The sequence below is a fragment of the Natator depressus genome, chromosome 5 (assembly GCF_965152275.1).
Source record: "Natator depressus isolate rNatDep1 chromosome 5, rNatDep2.hap1, whole genome shotgun sequence".
NCBI lineage: Eukaryota > Metazoa > Chordata > Testudines > Cheloniidae > Natator > Natator depressus.
The window spans coordinates 38,230,760-38,255,955 of record NC_134238.1 but is presented as its reverse complement, the minus strand read 5'-3'; the positions used below and the strand labels follow the sequence as shown (position 1 = coordinate 38,255,955).

General features: G+C 42.7%; 3 protein-coding genes across 8 annotated transcripts in view; 1 reads left to right on the top strand and 2 right to left on the bottom strand.

Annotated features, from left to right (window-relative positions):
• LOC141987345 (THAP domain-containing protein 6-like) overlaps positions 1-6,476 on the bottom strand; it is a 30,764-nt gene extending 24,288 nt beyond the window's left edge. The window contains exon 1 of one of the 2 annotated variants that reach the window (XM_074952595.1): positions 6,086-6,476. The gene's annotated coding sequence lies outside the window, so the exon portion shown is untranslated. The remainder of the gene's footprint in view (positions 1-6,085) is intronic. The other variant, XM_074952594.1, reaches the window with a different exon arrangement.
• Positions 5,982-9,076, top strand: SMIM15 (small integral membrane protein 15). 4 transcript variants are annotated; one of them, XM_074952598.1, is made up of 2 exons: positions 5,982-6,307; positions 7,106-9,076. In XM_074952598.1, the coding sequence occupies exon 2, from the start codon at positions 7,121-7,123 to the stop codon at positions 7,355-7,357; it is 237 nt and encodes a 78-aa protein (XP_074808699.1). In that variant the 5' UTR covers positions 5,982-6,307; positions 7,106-7,120; the 3' UTR covers positions 7,358-9,076. The 4 variants fall into 4 exon arrangements, with proteins under 4 accessions (XP_074808699.1, XP_074808698.1, XP_074808697.1 ...); XM_074952597.1 differs by having other exon boundaries at positions 5,985-6,236; XM_074952596.1 differs by having other exon boundaries at positions 5,992-6,366.
• A 2,968-nt stretch (positions 9,077-12,044) lies between these two features.
• The window catches only part of NDUFAF2 (NADH:ubiquinone oxidoreductase complex assembly factor 2), a 144,476-nt gene continuing 131,324 nt past the window's right edge, over positions 12,045-25,196 (bottom strand). The window contains exon 4 of one of the 2 annotated variants that reach the window (XM_074952592.1): positions 12,045-13,237. In XM_074952592.1, coding sequence (XP_074808693.1) covers positions 12,986-13,237 — 252 coding nt within the window. In that variant the 3' untranslated portion in view covers positions 12,045-12,985. The remainder of the gene's footprint in view (positions 13,238-25,196) is intronic. The other variant, XM_074952593.1, reaches the window with a different exon arrangement.

The window sequence follows — 25,196 nt, the reverse complement described above, 5'->3', positions numbered from 1 at the left end:
TGAACTAGTGACCGAGGTAGGAGATGGACGGCTTCATATCCAATTATCAATCTCTCAAGCAATCCAAAAGGAGTACTTGTGGCACCTTAGAGACTAACACATTTATTTGAGCATAAGCTTTCGTGAGCTACAGCTCAATTCCTCAGATGTGAGCCGTAGCTCACGAAAGCTTATGCTCAAATAAATGTGTTAGTCTCTAAGGTGCCACAAGTACTCCTTTTCTTTTTGCGAATACAGACTAACACAGCTGCTACTCTGAAACCTGTCAAGCAATCCAGTTTCCCTTACTGTCTTTATGGGCAATTGACTTCCTGTTTTGAACTCTAAAATTGATTACTCAGAAAAAGGAAGTTAAAAGTTGTGATATAACCAGAAGCAGATTAAGGCTAAATATGGTTCATGTCTGATCAAAAACACAGGGTACCAAAACATTTTAAGGAGAAGAAGAACAATGCTACTAGAAAAATAATTGTGGGTCACTTTTAAAGGATGAAGGTACTTTAATCTGACGCTGGTCGTGCATACTTTTTTTGTCCCATCAACATTTTAAAAGCCAGATACAAAACCCACTATTATGAAAACAAATTGAAAAATTTAATAGTCTCATTATTTTTTGCCTTCCAGTAGTACCCAGAATGTGCTAGACATCATCCACACACAGTCCCTGCCCTAAACAACTTACAGTCTAAGAAGAGTTTACACAGATGATGTGGAAATGGATTGAGCACACCAGTGGAATTACTCATGATTTCTTCTGAGATGCTCAGGTCCAGCTGTACGAACGATAGCAATAGTACAAATGGAAGAGGCTCTTCATGCAATCTAGGGCAGTGATTCTCAACCAGGGGTCTGGGGCCTCCTGCGTGGCCGGCATTAGACTCATTAGGGCCCAGAGCAGAAAGCCAAAGCCCCACCACACAGGACTGCAGCCCAAGGCCCCAAGCCCCATCACCCAGGGCTGAAGCCGAAGCCTGAGCAACTTAGCTTTGCAGTGACCCTGTGGTGTGTGGCCCCAGGGCAACTGCCTTGCTTGCTACCCCTTGATGCCGGCCCTGGCTTTTAAATGCAGAAAACCAGTTGTAATGGCACAGGTGGGCCGTGGAGTTTTTATAGCATGTTGCAGGGGCTTCTGAAATAAAAAGGTTGAGAACCCCTGGCCTAGGAAATAAAGATGTACTGCTGGTCCACTTCAGCATAACACAACAATGTTTTCAAATAAAGATTTGTAGCACACAAAGAGGCTGTAATCCCCAAAGGTACAGTGGAGTTTTGTTGGCTCAAGTACAGCTGTAAGAAACAGAAAGCCTACTGGTCTGCATACCCTACAGATGTGTCATGCGTGGGCAAGACAGTGCTGGTAAAGCATCCACAGTTTAGAGGTTTTAACAAGCTGGGGGGGTGGGGGGGAGAGACACTAGATAAACTTAATTTCTACAGTTCTTCAAAAAAATGTTCACCAATATGCAATGTAAGGGAGTTTCATACACATCATCCAGAAACAAGAGTGATATTACTCAGCAGGTGGAATATACAAGGTCAAGAAAATTATGAAATTAAATAATACATGAACTTTGTAGAAACCACTCTGTGTGTGGGACTATCAACTTACATTTTTATGTACACAATGGGACATATTAATGGAGTTACACCAGGGTTGAATTTGCTCCACAAAGTACCATGATACAAAGTCAACTAGAGAGGCATGTAAATTATGATCACAACATTTAGCACTGGTTTTCTACATGATTCTACACCAATAACATGTCACCACATCACAGCAAAATGAACAAATTTATTGAAAGCATATATTAAACATATACACTCAAAATTTCATCCTCATTAATGATTCCTAACATGAGACTGCTTTGCTTTCATGCAAGTGACTCCTCCATTTTCCATGTCACTATTATACTCTCGGCACTGCTGTGCCTTCCTCTGCATTATCAATCATTTCTATTAAGGTTGGAGTTTTTGGCATCTTGTAGCTCTCATTTCACTCCTTTGTCAATCCATTCTTTTCGTAGTTTGACAATGGACAATATTGCTAGACCTCTCCAGTATCAGTTCACTCAAGAGTCCATCCTAACAAAACTTTCAATGCTGCTCAAGTATGTTAAAGATTTTTTTTAAATGGTGGCAATTTAATGTTATTGAAGTTAATTGGTTTATAAAATACTGCTGAGTGGTATTTTGATACTGTTTCATTAGCTGTTACCATTGAGTGCTGGTGATCACTGAAAAGCCAAATATTTTCCTTTCCCAAAAATACTAAGTGTGAAATCTTGGCCCTGTAGGGCTGCTGGCCTGTTTCTCCAGCTCAGTAAGGACTGACGCCATGTCCAACACATGATCAGGTTCTCTTTTTGAGGCCTTTATTTATTCTTCAAATACAAAACTCACAAAGTAAAACCAAACAAATCTCTTCTCCGTCCTCCTACAGGGGCCTATCACAGGAACCAGCTGATACCATTCTCAACTGAGCTCTTTCCATCCTTATAGGAATCACCCTGGCCCCTTCTCAGCTGGGTCTGATAATCATCTCCACCAGGCCCAAACATCTTAAAGGGGCTCTGCCTCAGAACAGGGCCAGCTGTCCCAGGGCCCTAGTAATTCCTTAAAGGAGCAGACCACCCTGCTCCAGGCCCAATTGAAGTCAATGGCTGTTTTAAGTCCCATTGATTTAAAAAGAGCCAGGATTTCATCCCAGCTGTGACCTAGTTGTGTGGGCTGTAGAGATTTAAGACCCTAAAGTTATTGCATACTGCTTTGATACACGAAAAGTCTTACAGTTTGTTTCACAACTCTTGCCAGAGTCCCTAACCCTTGTCTCTAACAGCATCGCTCTCTATGCATGGCAATCTGTAGGTAAAACCATTACAATGCTTAGTACATATCAAAGACCATTCTTTATGGGGACACAAGATTTCATCAAGATGTCCCTCATTGTTCCATCCTAGGCTCCTCCATTCTCTCATAACTCATTTAAAAAATATGAACAATGACTCAGTCAGTGCCCTGTAAAGGAATTCTAGACAGGGATGTCAGAAAAAGGGCAGTGGCACATTGAAAGAGTTTTGTAAAGCAATTCCCAGGTTACCAGTCTGACTGAACACAAAAGTATGCTTATGGTTCAGTCTGAAATGATTTATTATGGTGTGTAGTGTGGCTTTATCCTGTTTTATTTGATCTGATGCTGGACTTTGCAGAATCTAGCCTACTTACAATGGTATCCATCATGATTGCAACTGAGCATCTCCCAGTAGTAAAAAATAATATCAACAATGATCCCCCTCTCTCTTCCTTTTCTGACAGAAAGAGCAGAGGCAGTAGAAGCTTGCTCTGAATGGGAGGGCAAAGGTGCTCTGCATGGGCAGTAGAACAAGGGGAGTGGGGGCAGCAGGGGAAGGTCAGGTGTCAGAGATAGGAAGGGGAGTCAAGGTGGGTGCTCTGTATGGGGAGTTGGGGTGCCAGGGAGAAGAGGTGGAGCAGTTCCTACCCGCTCCCTGGCCTGATTCCAGGTGCCATGGCAGCTGTACCAGCCCCTCTGGGTCTCATTCTCTCTTCTGCCTGCCCCTGCAAATGTCTGCAGTTTTCAGGGAATGGTGCACACTGGTGAAAACACAGATCAGCTCCCACAATATTTACATTGCAGAGGTGCAAGCCCACACTGCACTGTGATTCCACCACCTCCAAGAGACAGATATTCTTCTATTTGCTGTAACGATTTAAAAAGAAGAGCATGTCTATTGGTATGAATAAGGGTAGTTCTTTGGGAGAGCTTGGGCCTAGAAGTGCGTTTTGCATTTAGCTCTGAATGTGGTGAGCCTAAGTGGCCTCCATTCTGTACAAAGTTGTGATGTTCACTGGGCTAGTGCTTGTTTTGCAGTGTACTTTAATTTGACAGTGTAGCATCACTAAAATGGAGAAAAATAAATGAACTGAACAAAAACCAGAAAAGGGTCATAGATATCCAATCTGCCAGATTACCTGGGGTATCCAAAATGCCTGACTTGCCTGAATGATTATGCAGTACTCTTAGGCTACGACTTCCTTTAATTTATCTCCAGTAAGTGCATCCAGGAATGTCACCAAAGGAGATAGCGTTATGTTGCTTTCCAGGAAATATGATGATAAACATATCATTTAGCCACTGGATGGCCTGTTCATTTTAAGGTATCCCAAGTTTCTAAAACCAGGTAGTTCCCCTGCTATAATGAACTATTAACTTAGATAACACAGTTTGTAAAACCATCTAACAATAATGCTAATACAATATCTTAAAATAATAACCACATCATTGATTTAGAAGAGCTCTGCATTTTCCTGACATTTGTAGAAAAAGTTATTATACAAAGAGACAGAGACTTAGAGAAAAGTTAAGAGATTCCAGTGCTTGTATAAGGGCTTGGCAATACAGAACAGGAAGTGAGACTGTGCTTTTCAGTGCATATTATAGGCATAGCCTGGACAGTACAGCCTTAGAAAATTTTAAATTTGCATTAAGAATGCATAAATTATCCTATGATAAGGATCTGCATGTAGCAAAAATGTATGTATAACACATACCCAATGGAAAGAATTTTAGATCAATCAGATTTCTTGACAATTACTATGTCCTTTGGTAAAGCACAGTCACTACTTGTTACTCATGTGGTGCCCTTTAAGTAATACAAATATATATGAGAAACAAGCACACAAAAGCTGGGAATGGAAATTACTGAACAGATCAACCTAGTTCAAGTAACTGCAAGATCTCTGAATCCACCATGCTAAAGCCCCAATCCTGCAAACACTAAAGCATGTCCTTTACTACCATGAACAGCCCCATGGCAATCAATGGGATTACTCACAGTGGTAAAATTAAGCATGTGTAACTGTATGCAAGAGTGGGGCCTAACATGTTGTTCTATCTACCCATACTGTAGGCTTTTATTATATCAAAAATTTTCCAGGCAAATGTACTTTACCTTCCCCACTTGTTGAATTTTTGCATCCATTTTACATGCATTTAACAATGCACTATTACTTTTAGGATTCTGAACCACATCAAGACAAGCAAGTTCAACTGATTTAACTTTCAAAAAGAAAAGGAGTACTTGTGGCACCTTAGAGACTAACCAATTTATTTGAGCATAAGCTTTCGTGAGCTACATCCGATGAAGTGAGCTGTAGCTCACGAAAGCTTATGCTCAAATAAATTGGTTAGTCTCTAAGGTGCCACAAGTACTCCTTTTCTTTTTGAGAATACAGACTAACAGGGCTGCTACTCTGAAACCTAATTTAACTTGGAGGTCCAGTAGTTGGCCTGTTGTGTTGTTGGGGTTTTTTTTAATGGAGACAGAAACCTCTTGGATTTATGGCAACATGTGTATATATAGATTTAAAACATTTCCAAAACCAGACTTTACTACATGCACTCCTCCCCCAGGGGAGAAGATGAGAGAACAAACACATCGCAGATTCGTCACGTGGCTTAATGCGCTACGGGAAGGCTACAGTGATGAGCTTGGTCTAAACGCGACCTAGAGCGAAATACCAGCTGTTGTTCAATTACAAACAAGATATTTGCACACACACCCCCTCTAAAATGAGCTGACAGGTCCCACCACGCTGCACGTCGGTATATAAAATGAGGCGATCAGGGCGCTTTGGGAGAACAAATTTATTTCCCTTCCTGCTCGAAGTCGGGGTGGGGGGGTGAGCTGCCCACGACACCGGACGCGGACTTTGGGGTGTTGATGATGGACCCGTCCGTCTCCCAGGGTTACACCACCGCCGCCTACGACACCGGGGCATTTATCACTGACGGGTTCAAAGAGCACCAGGAACATCGGCCCGAGGGAGCAGCGCAGACTCTGCTTTTCCAAGGGGCTTCTGCAGCCCCCTCCCCGCTCATTATCTGCCAGACTATGCTACGGGGGGGGACTATGTCCCCCTGAGGGAGCCTTGTCTCCTCTCCCCCCCTCAGGGGGTCTCTACATTCCCTCCCATCGGCCCGCAGCCAGCTCCCCGCCGGCACGAACTGAGGGGCGGACTGCTCCAGCCCGCTCCCGCGCGAGCAGCCAGGCGCACGCTGTTTACCTACCGGCTGCCCCGGAAGTGCCCCGCGCCGTCCGGACGCGCTACGCCGCCCCCACAGAGCAACGGCGGAGGCAGGGACATCGCCGCCGGCCGTAATCACGTGACTCGAGGCCCGGAGAGCAGCGGCTGAAGGGACGCGCTAGCCGGTGCCAGAGGTAGACTCTATGGCCACGGAGGCGTAACGGCGGGGGCTGCGCGGTCTCCTTTTCCTGTTTCCGGTTGGCCAGTGAGTCTCCTGTCCTCGCGGCTTCTGGTCGTGGAGCCGCTGTGGCACTGCCAGGAGGGGTCAGTTCTTCCCTGGGGCTTGGGCTGGCTCTAGGGCGAGGGCCTCCCCAGAGAGCCTCCCCCTTGGCCCCGTGATCCCGCGCAGGAGCCCGCCGCGGGGCAGTGACTCATTCGGCCCCGCCCCTCGGGTGCTGCTGGGGCCGGGGAAGGGAGCGTGACCCGGCCGCGAGCGGTCGGATAACGGGGGTGGGACGACACTGTGGGCTCCTCGGCCCGCTGAGGGGGCCGCCCCCGACCCCGCCGACTCGGGAAGTGAGCGGCTCGCTCCCGGCCGGGCCCCGCTCCAGGTGCGGGCAGCCGGAGCGGACGCGCTGCCCCCGCGCCGCGCTCCCTCCTGCACGGCTCGCGTGGACCGCAGATGCGCTGGCGCCGCGGTTTTTAACTCGGGGGTGCGGAGAAACCGTAACCATCCGGGGTCCCGCCAGCTCCGGGGGGGGGGTGCAACAAGAGTTTAAAAGAAAACGAGTTTGGCGGCATAAACAACCCACCGGTTTACTCGTCTGAATAGGAAAGTTCCGAAAGTACAGGTGAGAGGGGGGTGGAAAGTACATGTTGGAGAACGATCTTAACAGCTGACTGAAATAGCGGCTTCCCTCCCTCTATCTACCTAAACGTGAAGCACTCTGATTAACTAGGTAACGGGGGCAGATATTGCTACTGCACTGCATAGGCCCGGTAACTTTTGCAGTACTTTTATGACTATGTAATGAAAACATTTTATCATTCAATTTTTATGTAGGATTTCCCCAATTGGATGCTAGAAAAGATGTTTGATATCAAAGCCTGGGCTGAATATATTGTGGAATGGGCTGCAAAGGATCCATATGGCTTTCTTACCACTGTGATCTTGGCCCTTACACCATTGTTCCTAGCAAGTGCAGTGCTATCATGGAAACTGGCAAAAATGATTGAGGCCAGGGAGCGGGAGCAAAAGAAGAAACAGAAACGCCAGGAAAATATTGCAAAGGCCAAACGAACAAAGAGGGATTAAGTGAGACAAAATGTCTTCCTTGTGCAAAAAATGTGCTTTTTCGTTGACGCATTCTTGTGCACTTGTATCTTTGTGTGTTGTTGTCTTCCTCCAACAATCTTCTTGAACTATGACAATTCAACCCCTGAAATTATTCATGTTCTGCTTAAACAATTTGTGTTGCTGTCTCTGTCTAATCTACAATGGCATTTGATGTGTATATTTCAACCAGATACCACTTTCCAATGAGTTTACTTTTGTATGTTTACATGCCATACATTAAAATTAATGCACTTGGGGGGTGGGGTTTGGTTTTTTAAATTGGAACTGCTTTAGCAGTTGTTCAAACATGTCAATATTAAATTATGGAAGAAAAAATTAAAATGTCTGACTTTCTAAAAATATTGCAGTCATTGGTTTTCTGGACCCTTAGGAACTTTGTTTTAATACAGCCTTTTTTCTACTGTTAGTTTGTCTTCATTATAGTACTTTTTTTTTTTTTTTTTCCTGGTTTCAACTTGGTCCTGGAATAGCAGTCCTTGTTTCTGCAGCAGTTGTCAGCTTTGTATTCTCAGGAGTTTCTTATTATATGAACAGTGTTAGCATTTCACATTCACTTGACTAAATTCTTCATGAGTGGCTCTCAAAATCTGCTTCCTGGACGGTCAGTAGTCCACTGAGCCTTTTTTGGATAGTTCACAGAAGGAAAGTTTTTACAACAAAGCAGTAGGCAAATGACTTCATTTTCACAGTATCCCAATGTGAACAGCTCTTGCCTACAACGTGCTTCACAAAATGAATGTGGAGCTCCATTTGGCAAACTAAATACCATTCTAGGTTTAGGTGAGGACAACAGTAACTCTGGAGCAGCAGAGGAACTGCCTTGGATATTACCAGCTTTGAAAGGATGGCTTAACGAAAGGAAACAAAAGTCACATGTGGTTCTAGTGTTGTAAAAGTTGCAAAGTAAATTGGAGCTAAGGCTAACATTTAATTTATTCAGATTTTTCTGTCCAAAGAATAATAGTAAAAGTGAAAAATGTGTAGTTTAATATCATGCTTTAGTAAATCTTAATTTTTATTACTACTTTAGTTCCAGTGGGTCTGATCCTGTAGTAGCTATCAAGTTTTAGGCCCTGTTCCAGTAACATGTCTCTTAATCAGAGCGAATAGGATTCTCGTGGCTAGCTCTTCGCTTAGTATGTAAAGGATAAACACCTACGAAAGCAGATGCTCTATATTATTGAAAGGAGGAAGTGAATAAGATGATAAATACCAATGCTAACAAACAGGAAATTTTGCTAAATCAATATTAGGGCTTGTCTACATTGGCAATTTACAGCACTGCAACTTTCTCGCTCAGGGGTGTGAAAAAACACCCCCTGAGCGCAGCAAGTTTCAGTACTGTAAAGCACCAGTGTAGACAGTGCATCAGGGCTGGGAGCTACACCCCTCATGGAGGTGGGGGGTAGGTTTTTTTTGTTTTTTGTTTTTTAAGAGCTGCGACCACACAAGGCATGTTAACTGTTGCCAGAGTAGACTAGCCCTTAGTTAAGAGTTGGATGTGAAACATTCAGGTGTAACAGTTAGCTTTCTTCTCCGAGTGTTGCTCAAGACAAGTATTGTTAGAACGTAAAGCATGTTTTAACCTTTTTATGATCTGGATTAAGTCTTCACTGTTTGTCTTGAATGTGGTTACACCTTGGTATTTATACAGTTTTGATATTGTTTTAAAATGGAACAGACTCAAAACTAACTACATTACCTAAATAAATTTGATACTTTTTTAAAAGTGTGTTCGTTCTTTATTCTGACTTGTAAAAATGTGTAACAGCTGTAGAGAAAAGGAATGTGCCATCTATACAAAACTTGAGTATATATTTAATTAAATATAGGGTTCTAAAGAGAATGGATTCAACATACATTGAGAAGTGAAAATGATCCAAATTAACTAATTCTTAGGCATAATCCTCTCAAAAGTGCTGTGACTTACACAATGTTTTTTATAGTAGGCACAGCTCACTCTGTGTGGCTGATGTAAAGGACTCATACTCTTAAAGTCTCCAAATGAAGCATTTGTTAATCAGCTGGTGAATCCTGACTGGGAACATTTTTGTGTTGGAGGTGGAACATAGGATCTCATCATACGCACCAATTAAAGCCAGATGTAGCCTAGTTAATTTATAGAATCAGAAGGTAGACATGGAAAATACCTATTATTTGTTTAATCTGTTATTGAAAGATTGTTTCCTATATTAATTTTTTGTTCAGTCACTTTAAATCCCACATGATGTTTCCACCACTTTAGTTTATTTTAATACCCCAGCACATGCTGGATGCCTCCCACTACAATGAAAACATGTGCTGGTAAACATGTCGATTTCTGAATCCCCTAAGACACTGAAAATCCCAGATGAGGCTACACACCAGTTTCAGACATGGTGCAGGCTGGGGAATGATGAAAGGAACAAATAAGATTTGTTAGGAATAACAGCTTGACGGAGTAACTAATTTTAAAATGTGACAGGCTTCTTGTAGACACTGGAGAAGGAAGTTAAAGGGTTCTCTTAAAAGAGGGTAGCGTCTTAGAGCAGCTCAAGATGGGTGGGCCAGAGGCAGGGCTAAGTGTAACAGAAGCATCAAAACCAACACCTTTGGTAGATGGGGGGACGGACATAAAGGTGGTACAAAAACAGATCAGACAACTCTGGCTTTGAAGATAAACTTGAAAATAAAAGTGAAGAAAGGGGGTATATAGGCAGTGGCTGGGGGTTGGTAGCAGGTTGGGTAAGATAATCTACCTTGACTGCTGAACAATATTCTGAGTTAAGCCTTTTCTTTTGGCAGCTGTAGGGCAGATGCTAGATCCAAACTCACTCTGCTCATTCTCACACCATGGCATAACCCATCAAAATTATATTTTTTTCTAAGTAGAATACTGTTTCCCTTTTGCAGGCAGTAATAACCACACACAGTTTTTCCCTTTATCATATAAAATCTTTTATAGTGGTCAGTCTCCACCTCAGCTTCCATTCAGTACTATTCCTAAAATTGTTTGGGAATGTGGTGGGGTGGTAATATATCTCTGGCCCTTTAAATTTCTTTCCAATTCCATAGCCATAAAATTGATTTAACAAAAGAATCTAAACTTCATTAAAAATCATGTTTGCCTTCATAATCTATAGTTACAATCTTCTAAACTAACATAAACCAGTGAAGTTCTTAGGATACAAACATGTAGTCCATTCCTTGCAAGGGTAGGGCTAACTCTGAAAACTAGCGACAGTAAGTGTTAACAAGAGATCAAAATGTCAAATCATGTATATGGATAGGAAACAAGAAAAAAAGAGATGAATCTTTTCTTCAGCTGCCTCTCAAAGGCCTGAAACCTTAACTGACCCTTGCACAGGAGCCAAAGCCTCCAGCTCTTCCTGTCCGACAACTTCTGTAAAGAAGTTGTGTATTATCCAAATCAAATCCTATTGCAAATTAAACAGTTTGGGGGTAATGCACATTTGAAAGACATTCCAACACTCAGATGTCCACAGTTGAATATCAAAACAAGGAGTATTGTCTGAAACTTTTAATAGTCATGTTTCTTTTTTGTTACTGAAGCTGTTACAAGTCTGACACCTTCAGCACAGAATTTAGGGCCTGGGGGTCACAGCTTTTTGGGAGACCTAGCCATAGCACTCTCCATTGCTATCAATCAGATATGCTAAGTCACTAACCTAGAGCTCAGGTGCTTTTATCATTAAGTCATGAAAACTTGTACAGAGCAGGTTTTAATAGCTTGGGGGAGGGAAGGGGGAAAGAGGACAAAGTCTGTGCCCTCTCCACCCTAGTTTACACTTTTCTTATCACTGATGCAGCTGCACCATTACTGGCCCTTCCTGTAATCCTGATAAGAATTTTATTGGTGTAGACACTGCCTAGGACAGTGGTTCTCAAACTTTTGTACTGGTGACCCCTTTCATATAGCAAGCCTCTGAGTGTGACACCCCTTATAAATTAAAAACACTTTTTTTGTATATTTAACACCATTATAAATGCTGGAGGCAAAGTGGGTTTTGGGTGGAGGCTGACAGCTTGCGATCCCCATGTAATAACCTCGCAACCCCCTGAAGGGTCCTGACCCCCAGTTTGAGAACCCCTGACCTAGGAGGTCTTAAATTCCTGGAAAATGAGAAAGTGCTTCCACACTCTGCTCTTATTTGACTCAGACTGATTCCATATAGCACTTTAGACTACTTACAGATGGCCAGCAAGACACACTTTAACTGTTGATTTTACCATCTATTAATACAGTTACAAGCTATAGACCCCTAAAATTAACAAAGAATGTAGTCGCAAAAAGAAAAGGAGTACTTGTGGCACCTTAGAGACTAACCAATTTATTTGACCATGAGCTTTCGTGAGCTACAGCTCACTTCATCGGATGCATACTGTGGAAACTGCAGAAGACATTATATACACAGAGACCATGAAACAATACCTCCTCCCACCCCACTCTCCTGCTGGTAATAGCTTATCTAAAGTGATCATCAAGTTGGGCCATTTCCAGCACAAATCCAGGTTTTCTCACCCTCCGCCCCCCCCCCCCCAAACTCACTCTCCTGCTGGTAATAGCCCATCCAAAGTGACCACTCTCTTCACAATGTGTATGATAATCAAGGTGGGCCATTTCCTGCACAAATTCAGGTTCTCTCACCCCCCCCCCTTTTTTTTCCCCAAAAAAACACACACAAACTCACTCTCCTGCTGGCAATAGCTTATCCAAAGTGACCACTCTCCCTACAACGTGCATGATAATCAAGGTGGGCCATTTCCAGCATAAATCCAAGTTTAACCAGAACGTCGGGGAAGGGGGGGGGTAGGAAAAAACAAGGGGAAATAGGCTACCTTGCATAATGACTTAACCACTCCCAGTCTCTATTTAAGCCTAAATTAATAGTATCCAATTTGCAAATGAATTCCAATTCAGCAGTTTCTCGCTGGAGTCTGGATTTGAAGTTTTTTTGTTGTAAGAATGTAGTCTCTCTATATTTTTGAAGTGCTTTATGTTAATGAGGTCAAACAGACCCTACAATCACCTAAGGGAGCCAACAGCATTGACCACATTAAAAGGCAACAATAGGCAGGGAACTCTTTGGGATTCCATAGAAATACATGATGATTAAGCAAAAAAAATCTAGATTTGATAATGCAAAAGGTCATTTATAAGCCTCATGTCTACAAATAAGCTATGTGAAATCCATTATGTTGATGACCAGATTATAGTTATAATTTTTAAAAAAAATAATTGTTACCTTTAAGGAAAATGCCTGTCAAAAGAAAGTGTATTGTGACATTTTCCTACCTCAATGAACTAAATAGAATGAGCTCAAGAATAACAGATTAACAATTACTTAAAAAAAAAATTAAGTAGCAATAGTTTTATACTAAGATTTACTAATTAGTCACAGTAATAACTAAGAATTCAATGATTTCTAAGATCTAGCTTGTAAAAACAAATGAAAATTAGCTTTAACATATCAGTTTATTTCTCACACACAGTTGGTAAGTGAAAAAGAGTTTTCTTCAGTCATGTTGCTTGTTAGAGCAATTTTCTACACAATTCACTGGCAAGATTTTTCACATTACAACTGTTTATTTATTACGGCTACTGCTAGCTGGTGGGATCCAGGAACCTGGCTGAAAGGTTTTTGCAGTGCTTGATGGGTCTGGTGAAGGCTCATTCTTTCCATAGTAAGGGGATGATGCATGGCCTTTAATTTGAGTTTGAACTGGTTCAGCAGCAAGTCCCTCATATCCCTTGGTTTGAAGGAGGCTGTCCTTTTCAGAAGCATCTGTGATTTTCAGTTTTATTTCTTCTCTATAGATTTCATTCTTAAGAATTTCCTGCAAAAAGCCACCAGGCAAGAAGGAAAGTGGTTAAAGCAGACATCAATGTAATTTACACTACTGAAATAGCAAACGAAAACCCATAGGTATCTTTTTTCCTAAACTTAATTTTACACATTCTCTCTTCATATGCATTTGCAAAATAAAGACAGTCAAAATGCATTGCTTTGGATTACTGCAATTGTAGTCATAGTTAAAAAAAATGCTCCAATATTTTGATTAACTTGTCAAAGCAGAGCTGAACTGCACTTTTCAAAGCTGATATTTACAAGGCATATTTTTCTCGAAGATTATTATTCAGGGTGTGAATACAGGGGCGCTGTCTGTCACAGTGGTGTTATCCCCACTATCTAGAACAGGAATAAAAAAATATCTAGAACAGCAAAGTAATGATTCTTCATCATTGTCAAGATGTAATAATGAATTTACATTGTCCCCCAAGTCTTCCCTCATTTTCCATATACTAGTATAAATCTAGAATAACTTCACTGATTTCCAAGGACTTATTCCAGATTTGTCTTGTGTAAGTGTTGCACCCTTAAATAATCAAAACATATGCTTTTAGTATCTGGGAAGTGTTTATAGTCTGTTAAATGGATATTAAAATTTGTACTAAAAATATAGGGAGTTAGTCCATTTTGCTTTTGAAACAGCTATTTTCTAATCCCAAATCTTTGCAAGGGGTATCTAATGAAATGGGCCTTACCGGATCAGATAAAAATAGTTTTAACTAAATCCTATATGTTTTAAGGTCAATTTTATTCACTGATTTGTAACTGTAGTTTGGTTTGAAAGAATGTACTAATGTTAATTGTTTCATCAGCTTTTACTGGCTAAGAGGCACGTGGAAAATAAAATAAACAAAATCTCTGATGTAGTATCAACACTATCCCTGGCTGTTGTGAAATTGGAGTTTTGATTTTGCCTGGCCCCAGGATTTCGCCACAGAAAACAGAAAAGAAATAATCCCTTGTATTTGTCTTAATCGGTATTGATCAATACTGCAAAGTCTAAATGTCTACACTACAAAATTAGGTCGATTTATAGAAGTCAATTTTCAGAAAGCAATTTTATACAGTCGATTGTGTATGTCCCCATTAAGCGTATTTAGTCGGCGGAGTGCATCCTCAATACCGTGGCTAGTATCGACTCACAGAGCAGTGAACTGTGGGTAGCTATCCCACAGTCCCCGCTGACCACTGGAATTATGGGTTAAGCTCCCAAAGCCTGATGGAGCAAAAACATTGTCAAGGGTGGTTTTGGGTACATGTCGTCAGTCTCCCCTCCTTCACTCCCTCCGTGAAAGCAACAGCAGACAATTGTTTCGTGAGTTTTTTCCTGGGCTATCCGTGTAGATGCCATAGCATGGAGCCCGCTCAGCTCACCGCTGCTGTTGTGAGCATTGTAAATACCTCGTGCATTATCCTGCAATATGTGCAGAACCTGGCTAGGAGCCGCCAGCACGAGGACAATTGTGATGAGGACATGGACACAGACATTCCTGAAAGCACGGGATGCGGCAATTGGGACATCATGGTGGCAGTGGGGCCGATTCTGGGCCCGGCAAACAAGCACAGACTGGTGGGACCACATAGCGTTGCAGGTTTGGGATGATTCCCAATGGCGGTGAAACTTTCGAATGCGTAAGGCCACTTTCCTGGAACTTTGTGCGTTGCTTTCCCCTGCCCTGAAGCGCACGAATACCAAGATAAGAGCTGCCCTGACATTTGAGAAGCAAGTGGCGATAGCCCTGTGGAAGCTTGCAACGCTTGACTGCTACCGGTCAGTCAGGAATCAATTTGGAGTGGACAGGTCTACTGTGGGGACTGCTGTGATCCAAGTAGCCAGTGCAATCACTGACATTCTGCTATCAAGGGTAGTGACTCTGGGAAATGTGCAGGTCATACTGGATGGCTTTGCGGCAATGGGGTTCCCTAACTGATGGAACACATATCCCTAGCTTGGCACCAGACCACCTTGCCAACCAGTACATAAACAGCAAGGAGTACTTCTCAATGGTGCTGCAAGCGCTGGTGGATCACAAGGGACATTTCATTGACATCAACGTGGGATGGCTGGGAAAGGTGCATGACGCTTGCATCTTTAGGAATTCTGGGCTGTTCGAGCAGCTGCAAGAAGGGACTTACTTCCCAGACCAGAAAGTTACCATTGGGGATGTTGAAATGCCAATAGTTATCCTTGGGGACCCAGCCTACGCCTTGCTCCCATGGCTCATGAAGCCATAAACAGCCAGCCTGGACAGTAGTAAGGAGCGGTTCAACTATAGGCTGAGCAAGCGCAGAATGCTGGTAGAATGTGCCTTTGGACATTTAAAAGCTCGCTGGCGCTGTTTGCTGACTAGGTTAGACCTCAGCGCAACCAATATTTCCACTGTTATTGCTGCTTGCTGTGTGCTCCATAATATCTGTGAGAGTAAGGGGGAGAGTTTATGGCGGGGTGGGAGGTTGAGGCAAACTGCTTGGCGGCCGATGTTGAGCAGCCAGACACCAGGGTGATTAGAAGAGCACAGCCAGGCGCACTGCGCATCACAGAGGCTTTGAAAACCAGTTTCATGATTGGCCAGGCTACATTGTGACAGTTGTGTGTGTGTCACCTTGATGCAAACCTGCCCCCTTTGTTTATTTTAATTCCCTGTAAGCCAACCATCCTCCCCGCTTCGATCACAGCTGGCAAAGGAAATAAAGTCATTACTGTTTTGAAACCATGCGTTCGTTCTTTATTAATTAAAAAAAAGTGAGATAACTGACAAGGTAGCCTGGGTGGGGTGGGGGAGGAGGGAAGACAAGGCCACATTGCTTATTGTAGCCACACTACAAATCAAAACTGTTTGAATGACAGCCTTCCGTTGCTTGGGCCATCCTCTGGAGTGGAGTGGCTGGGTGCCCGGAGCCTCGCCCCCACATTCTTGGGCATCTGGGTGAGGAGGATATGGGGGAACTTCGGGAGCAGGGCAGGCGGTTGTACAGCAGATGCAGCGATGGTCTGTGCTCTTGTTGGCTTTCCTGCAGCTCCAACAGATGCTCTATCATGTCTGTTTGCTCCCACATTAGCCTCAGCATCGCCTCCTGCCTCTTCTCACCGCGCTCACTTAATGCTTTCCTGGCCTCTGTCACTGAATGCCTCCATGCATTAAGCTGTGCCCTATCAGTCTTGTCCATGGATACTAAGGGGGTTTTGTTTTGTTTTTTTTAAAGACAGGCACTGTCCAATCAAAATTTAGAATTTTCATATAAAGAAGATTCTACAAAACATAAGACCAATACAAATGTTTCTGTATTGTTTAAAGTTCCAACTGGAAAGTTGTTTTTAAAACAAACATTCCACTTGCAGCATTTGCAATCAAAACAGTGCAGGACAGAAGGAAGGGAAGGGAAACTTCCTTCGTGGATTTTCATTGTTGGTATTGAAATGCAAACATCAGTGTATGTGTGACAGTAAACTGGATTTTTTTAAATTGTTTACTTTCAATTTAAGGTGTTGTTAGTAACACACACAGAAAAGAAAAGGAGTACTTGTGGCACCTTAAAGACTAATAAATTTATTTGAGCATAAGCTTTCGTGAGCTACAGCTCACTTCATCCGATTAAGTGAGCTGTAGCTCTCGAAAGCTTATGCTCAAATAAATTGGTTAATCTCTAAGGTGCCACAAGTACTCCTTTTCTTTTTGCGAATACAGATTAACACGGCTGCTACTCTGAAACAAACAGAAAAGTAGGCTCAGTCTTAAAAGGGTAGTTTTTTAAACATTTAACACAAGCAAACACGGAAGCTAAAGGTGGATGCATGAAAAAACTTGTACAGATACAGACAGACATCATCTTCCTTTCCAAATGCAAACAGATGGACATCGTACCAAAAGGGCTGAAGGTAAAAAATCCATTACAATCTACATACCACACAGACTATGCTGACAGCTTGTGCCACACGCTCTCAAAGAAACTGCGGAACCACCTGATCAACATCCTCTACAGCAAACAGGGAAAGATAAAGAATGAGCTCTCAAAAATGGATACTCTCATAAAAAACCAACCTTCCACACAAACTTCCTCATGGCTGGACTTTACTAAAACTAGACAAGCCATTTACAACACACACTTTGCTTCTCTACAAAAGAAAAAGGACACTAAACTTTCTAAACTACTACATGCCACAAGGGGCCACAGCAACGGTTCCCTCAACCCACCCAGCAATATTGTTAACCTATCCAACTATACTCTTAGCCCAGCAGAAGCAGCTGTCCTATCTCGGGGCCTCTCCTTCTGCCTCTCCACCCCCACGAACATGATACAGTTCTGTGGTGACCTAGAATCCTATTTTCGACGTCTCCGACTCAAGGAATATTTCCAACATACCTCTGAACAACATATGAATCCACAGAGACCTCCCTACCAACACCACAAAAAGAAGGATTCTAGGTGGACTCCTCCTGAAGGTCGAGACAGCAGACTGGACTTCTACACAGAGTGCTTCCGCCGACGTGCACGGGCTGAAATTGTGGAAAAGCAGCATCACTTGCCCCATAACCTCAGCCGTGCGGAACACAATGCCATCCACAGCCTCAGAAACAACTCTGACATCATAATCAAAAAGGCTGACAAAGGAGGTGCTGTTGTCATCATGAATAGGTCGGAATATGAACAAGAGGCTGCTCGGCAGCTCTCCAACACCACTTTCTACAAGCCATTACCCTCTGATCCCACTGAGAGTTACCAAAAGAAACTACAGCATTTGCTCAAGAAACTCCCTGAAAAAGCACAAGATCAAATCCGCACAGACACACCCCTGGAACCCCGACCTGGGATATTCTGTCTACTACTCAAGATCCATAAACCTGGAAATCCTGGGCGCCCTATCATCTCAGGCATTGGCACCCTGACAGCAGGACTGTCTGGCTATGTAGACTCCCTCCTCAGGCCCTACGCTACCAGCACTCCCAGCTACCTTCGAGACACCACTGACTTCCTGAGGAAACTACAATCCTTCGGTGATCTTCCTGATAACACCGTCCTGGCCACTATGGATGTAGAAGCCCTCTACACCAACATTCTACACAAAGATGGACCACAAGCCGTCAAGAACACTATCCCCGATAATGTCACGGCTAACGTGGTGGCTGAACTTTGTGACTTTGTCCTTACCCATAACTATTTTACATTTGGGGACAATGTACACCTTCAAATCAGCGGCACTGCTATGGGTACCCGCATGGCCCCACAGTATGCCAACATTTTTATGGCTGACTTAGAACAACGCTTCCTCAGCTCTCATCCCCTAAAGCCCCTACTCTACTTGCGCTATATTGATGACATCTTCATCATCTGGACCCATGGAAAAGAAGCCCTTGAGGAATTCCACCATGATTTCAACAATTTCCATCCCACCATCAACCTCAGCCTGGTCCAGTCCACACAAGAGATCCACTTCCTGGACACTACAGTGCTAATAAATGATGGTCACATAAACACCACCCTATACCGGAAACCTACTGACCGCTATTCCTACCTACATGCCTCCAGCTTTCACCCTGACCACACCACACGATCCATTGTCTACAGCCAAGCTCTGCGATACAACCGCATTTGCTCCAACCCCTCAGACAGAGACAAACACCTACAAGATCTCTATCAAGCATTCTTACAACTACAATACCCACCTGCGGAAGTGAAGAAACAGATTGATAGAGCCAGAAGAGTTCCCAGAAGTCACCTACTACAGGACAGGCCCGACAAAGAAAATAACAGAATGCCACTAACCGTCACCTTCAGCCCCCAACTAAAACCCCTCCAACGCATTATTAGGGATCTACAACCTATCCTGAAGGATGACCCAACACTATCACAGATCTTGGGAGACAGGCCAGTCCTTGCCTACAGACAGCCCCCCAACCTGAAGCAAATACTCACCAGCAACCACATACCACACAACAGAACCACTAACCCAGGAACCTATCCTTGCAACAAAGCCCGATACCAATGCTGTCCACATATCTATTCAGGGGACACCATCACAGGGCCTAATAACATCAGCCACACTATCAGAGGCTCGTTCACCTGCACATCCACCAATGTGATATATGCCATCATGTGCCAGCAATGCCCCTCTGCCATGTACATTGGTCAAACTGGACAGTCTCTACATAAAAGAATAAATGAACACAAATCAGATGTCAAGAATTATAACATTCATAAACCAGTCGGAGAACACTTCAATCTCTCTGGTCACGCGATTACAGACATGAAAGTTGCGATATTACAACAAAAAAACTTCAAATCCAGACTCCAGCGAGAGACTGCTGAATTGGAATTCATTTGCAAATTGGATACAATTAACTTAGGCTTGACTAGAAACTGGGAGCGGCTAAGTCATTATGCAAGGTAACCTATTTCTCCTTGTTTTTTCCTACACCCTCCCACCCCCCGACATTCCTGTTAAACCCTGGATTTGTGCTGGAAATGGCCCACCTTGATTATCATACACATTGTAAGGAGAATGGTCACTTTAGATAAGCTATTACCAACAGGAGAGTGGGTTTGTGGGGGGGGGGGAGAGAAAACCTGGATTTGTGCTGGAAATGGCCCAACTTGATTATCATACACATTGTAAGGAGAGTGATCACTTTAGATAAGCTATTACCAGCAGGAGAGTGGGGTGGGGGGAGGTATTTTTTCATGCTTTGTGTGTATAAAAAGATCTTCTACACTTTCCACAGTATGCATCCGATGAAGTGAGCTGTAGCTCACGAAAGCTTATGCTCAGATAAATTGGTTAGTCTCTAAGGTGCCACAAGTACTCCTTTTCTTTTTGCGAATACAGACTAACACGGCTGTTACTCTGAAACCTGTTTAATTCAAGTTAGAGACAGTCTAGAATGCATTTCACCATCTCTCCTAGCTGTGATATCAATCTGTAACTTGTGTTTTTTCAGATTCTGTTCTCTGTCTTGGGGCAGATCACCTCAAAATTAAATAGTTTTCTGAACATCCAAAAAAAAAATAAACAAACAAATAAAAGAATAGAAAAGGAACATTTCCCTGTTTGCATGTGGAATTCAGAATGTGTGTCAAGACATTGATACAGGCTGGTGGTCTGAGCACAAGACTTGGGGTGAAGTAAATCCTGAGTTCTAATTTCAGTTCTGACCCTGACTCTCTTTGTAGCCTTAGACAAGTGTGTCTTACATTCTGTCTAAATTTCCCCATCTGTAAAATGTGGATAATTTAACTTATCTTAGAGGAGGGGGTTAGTACTGATCAGTTATGTTTTGAAGATGAAAGGGATTATTATTAGATTTGAAGGATTCAATTTCAGCCAGCAAGTGTCATTAATTTTTTCTTTCCCCCTCCACCCAAACCAAACAAATCTTACTATTAATAATCTAAGCAGAGACGGAAAGTGTCATGATAAACGTGACATACACTGTATATAGAAGTCATCAACAACTGGTGCACTCTTTTGCTGTCAATTCTAGAGGTCAGATAATAACAAAAGTGAAATATGTATATTACAGGGTGGATAAAAATCAATGATTTTTTAAAAAAATATAAAAATTGGATTTTTTAAATTTAAATCAGATTTTTTTGATAAACTGCTTTTTGAGGAAAAAACCTATTTTTAGATCGTTTTAATTAAGATACATTTTAGCTCAAAGATATCTCATCATGAAATAGGGATTATAAATTCTAATTCTATAGTATGAGACAATATATTCATGTAATGTTTAAGAAAAGTTTTGTAAACGAGTTCCAATAGTTCATGCATTAGGGAGCCAATCTTATGGGGTTCCAGGGGCTTCTGTATAGATTACTTAGGTTAATCTTTCTATCTAGCTAATGGGACTCAGTGCTCAGTCTAGAAGATACCATCAGAGATGTTTAGTTTTGCAGTTCTCAAACTGTGGATTTGTGTCTCCAGAGATAACATGCTTGTTAACAGCAAAAATGTTTTTAAATAAATACGTAGAGGTGAGAAATAACAGACCTCAACCCTATTGTCTCTCTGCAAAATTGTGTATACAGAGTCAATCCCTTTTACCTCTCTCTAAAAGTGCAAAGTTTCAAAAAGTTCAGTGAATAGAAGATTGTTGGGGACAGAATAGATCTGGACAGGAGAAGAAGTCTGGAGATAAATGTGAGACGGAAGGGACAGGCAGCAGAACCAAAAGTGAAACCGTTTGAGCAGCATATTCCAGAAGTCCTGAGATCTCTCTGAGTGTAGCCTTCATTGATTTGAGATCTACCATACCAGTCTCTCACTAGAAGGGAAAACCTATAATGGGAGCAGGTCATAAAAGAGACCCAGTTTGGATTTCATCTATTTCTGATTTGTGAAGAATATGTATTAAGGTTATAACAACCAACAAGAATGCACTTTTATGTAGAAATCCATGATTAAATCGAGTCTTCCTGACGAGTGATTTAAATCATGATCTAAACCAATTTGATTTAAATCAAATACACCCTGGTATATTAAGTACAGTAATATGATTGTATTCCTAAATGCTGTAGATATCAACTTCTAAAGGTATTACAGTTTTAGTTACCAAGTTTAAGATTTCCTATTAGTGCAAAAGTAAGTCAAAAAGTGAAAATTTAAAATTTATAAAAACAAGAAGCAATTCCTTCCAAGACTAATTATGATTAATATATATACATAGTTCATTTATGGGAGAAATATCATTAAAACTCACTAAAAATATAGGTTTCAGAGTAACAGCCGTGTTAGTCTGTATTCGCAAAAAGAACAGGAGTACTTGTGGCGGCACCGTAGAGACTAACCAATTTATTTGAGCATAAGCTTTCGAACCATCTTCTGTATTTTCCACAGTATGCATCCGATGAAGTGAGCTGTAGCTCACAAAAGCTTATGCTCAAATGAATTGGTTAGTCTCTAAGGTGCCACAAGTACTCCTTTTCTTTTTACTAAAAATATACTGCTCCTTAGATATCAGGCTTTTTACCAATTCAGCTTCAAATCCTGTCTATAGTATCCAGCCCAAAGAGTTGCAAGAGGCATTAGGAATCTGTCCTTTGCAGCCTTGCTGATTTCACCCCTTTCTACATGAGGAGTAGATTGTAGATCAGAGTAGCAGCCATGAAAGCTCCTTGCCTCCCTCTTCCACCTCCCTACAACACACACTCACACTTACTTCCTCAGGTTTCAGAGTAGCAGCCGTGTTAGTCTGTATCCGCAAAAAGACCAGGAATACTTGTGGCACCTTAGAGACTTCCTCAATGCAGGCTAATGCGCAGGGAACGCCTATGGAACTGCCCCTGCCCACCTCCCATTTTGCACAGCAGCACCATGCAGTACCCTCTGTGCCTCAGGAGAAGAGAGCAGGATTTGCTTCTTTAAGGAATTAAGAGATTGCATTTGCACTGTGACTGGAAAAGTTTTACAGATAAACATTCACGGTGCTATATATTGTACAGAAGTGACAAGTATGGAGAAGTATTTTTAACCGTTGCTCCAGGATTAGGAGAGTGACTTAGCTTCTCACTTAGGAAGTTTGTCACTAAATTGAACTGAAATATTTTATAAAATGGCCTAACTTTGTTACCGATTGCCCAAATAAACATGGCTAGAGGGTATTTCAGCAGAGAGCTCAATAAAAGAATATTAAAGCGTAATGTGCTCTGATCTTTCGGGGACAGACAAGCTCCAGTCTGTCCAATAAGTCTCAGAGATACAGCACTAAATCCATTAGCCAGCTGTACTTGTGGAAGTCCTGACTCGATTCTCATGACCTTCCCAGGAAATATAAACTAAGGATGTCAGGATTTTGACTTTGGAATTCTCAATAGGTAGATTTTATCACGTGATATCTGAAGAATACTGAAAGTGCTCTTTATTACTCAGAGTAGAGCAGAACTCAGGAGAAAAGATCCATTAACTGAAATAAAAAGACTAACTATGAAGGAGAGAGGCAGCCGCATTTTGCAGTAGCTGGAATCTTTACATTGTTTAGACATTCACCTTCAGATACAGTGAATTACAACAATTACATCTCAGTTTGGAGATGACAAATGTCAGGATTATTGTGGCAAGGTCCTCATCTGTGAGGAAGGGGCAAAGTTTGCTAGGACGATAGATGTGAAAAAAGGCATTTTTGGTCACTGAGGCTACCTAGTTGTCCAGGTTTGGTGAGGAACAAAACAGGACCCAGAGGCTTAACACAACTTTACTGCATTGGGGACTGTATCCCTGCTATGGAATGCAAGGGTTCAGGGGAAGTGTTCAAGATGGTTCTTAAAAGCAGTTCCCATCAACCAGCATTACTTTTGCCTTGCCTGGCTTGAGTTTCAGCCAGCTGCGTCTCATCCAGAAGATGATCTCTTCTAACCACTCTGGACATCTGCGGGATGATGGCCACAAGTATGGCCATACTGGGTGAGACCAATGGTCCATCTAGCGTAACTAGGGGTCCTAAAAGTTAGCCAGCCAGTCAGGCAGTGGCACAGACAGCTCCATGGCACAGGAGCCAGCACACAGAGCTGTAAACAGGAGAGTTTGAGTGGGAGTTTGAAAGGGGAGTTTGTATTGTGGTACTTGTTTGGGATTTGGTTTTGCTGTGAGTGGTGGTGCTTTGGTGTGGTTTGTGTTTCCCAGATTAACAGGATTTAGCTGGGAAGGCTATGACAGATACAGAGGCAGCAGTGGGAGTGACCCATGTAGTTGGAGACACAATGAGGATGACTGGATGTGGAAGCTGCGGTATGTACATGATCCTGGAGGGGGTACCTGGTAAGAGTTTTGTCTGCAGGAAATGCCGTCTGATAGAGCAGATGGAGGAAAAGATCCGAGGCTTGGAGATGCAGGTGGAAAGTCTGGTTGAGTTTAGGAAGGGGTTTGAGCAGATTATGGAGCAAAGACATGAGGTATCTGAAGGGAAAAGCTCAGACTTGCAGATGGAAGCAGGGCTGGGGAATTCTGAGGGGAGACTGGGTGAGGAAAGTGGTCAGTGGAAGCATGTGACTAAAAGAACCAGGCAGAGGAAAAGATGGGCTAGTGAAGGAGAAACAGAGCTCAAGAACAGGTCTGCAGAGTTGGAAAATGAAGAAGGGGCTCAGCGGGTAGTCACTGAAGGTGGAAGGGCAAGGAAGAAGAGAAGAGCGGCTAGTCCTACAGGAAAAGGGGAAGACTCAATGGAGACTACACCAAATATGAGCCCCAGGAGGATACAGGATGGGTTGAAGAGGATTACAAGGGAGAATAGGAATGGAAAGAACTTACAGCCAAAAGGAACAGGAGATAGACTGCACAATAGCACCGTCACCAGGAAAAGGCAGGTCTATGTGATCGGGGACTCTTTACTGAGAAGAATAGACAGGCCTGTAACCAGAGCTGATCCAGAGAACAGAAGGGTGTGCTGTCTTCCACGTGCTAAGATACAGGATGTAGACCTGAGGTTGAAAAGGATCCTAAAGGGAGCAGGAAAGAATCCCCTAAGTATCCTTCATGTGGGAACAAATGATATGGCTAGATTCTCGCTGGAAAGTATTAAGGGAGACTATGCTAGGCTGGGAAAGACGCTTAAGGAAATCGAGGCTCAGGTACTCTTTACTGGGATTCTGCCTATTCCTAGAGAAGGGCAACAAAGGTGTGACAAGATTATGACTATCAACAGATGGCTTAGGCAGTGGTGCTATAAGGAGGGCTTTGGGATGTATGGCCATTGGGAGGCATTCATGGACAGAGGACAGTTCTCTCGGGATGGACTTCATCTGAGTAGGGAAGGAAATAGACTTCTAGGATGGAGGCTGGCACAACTGATTAAGAGAGCTTTAAACTAGGAATTCAGGGGAGATGGTTGGGAGATGTCCAGGTAATCTCCATGCCGGATTTTAGCATTGAGAGGGAAGAAAACAAAGTAAGAAAGGATACAGCCGTGGGTAGGAGAATGTATATAAGGAGAAAGGGCAGTGTGGATACCAGTCTA

Coding starts and splice junctions, on each gene's coding strand:
- SMIM15 (XM_074952598.1), top strand. CDS start 7,121: ATGCTAGAAAAGATGTTTGATATCAAAGCCTGGGCTGAATATATTGTG.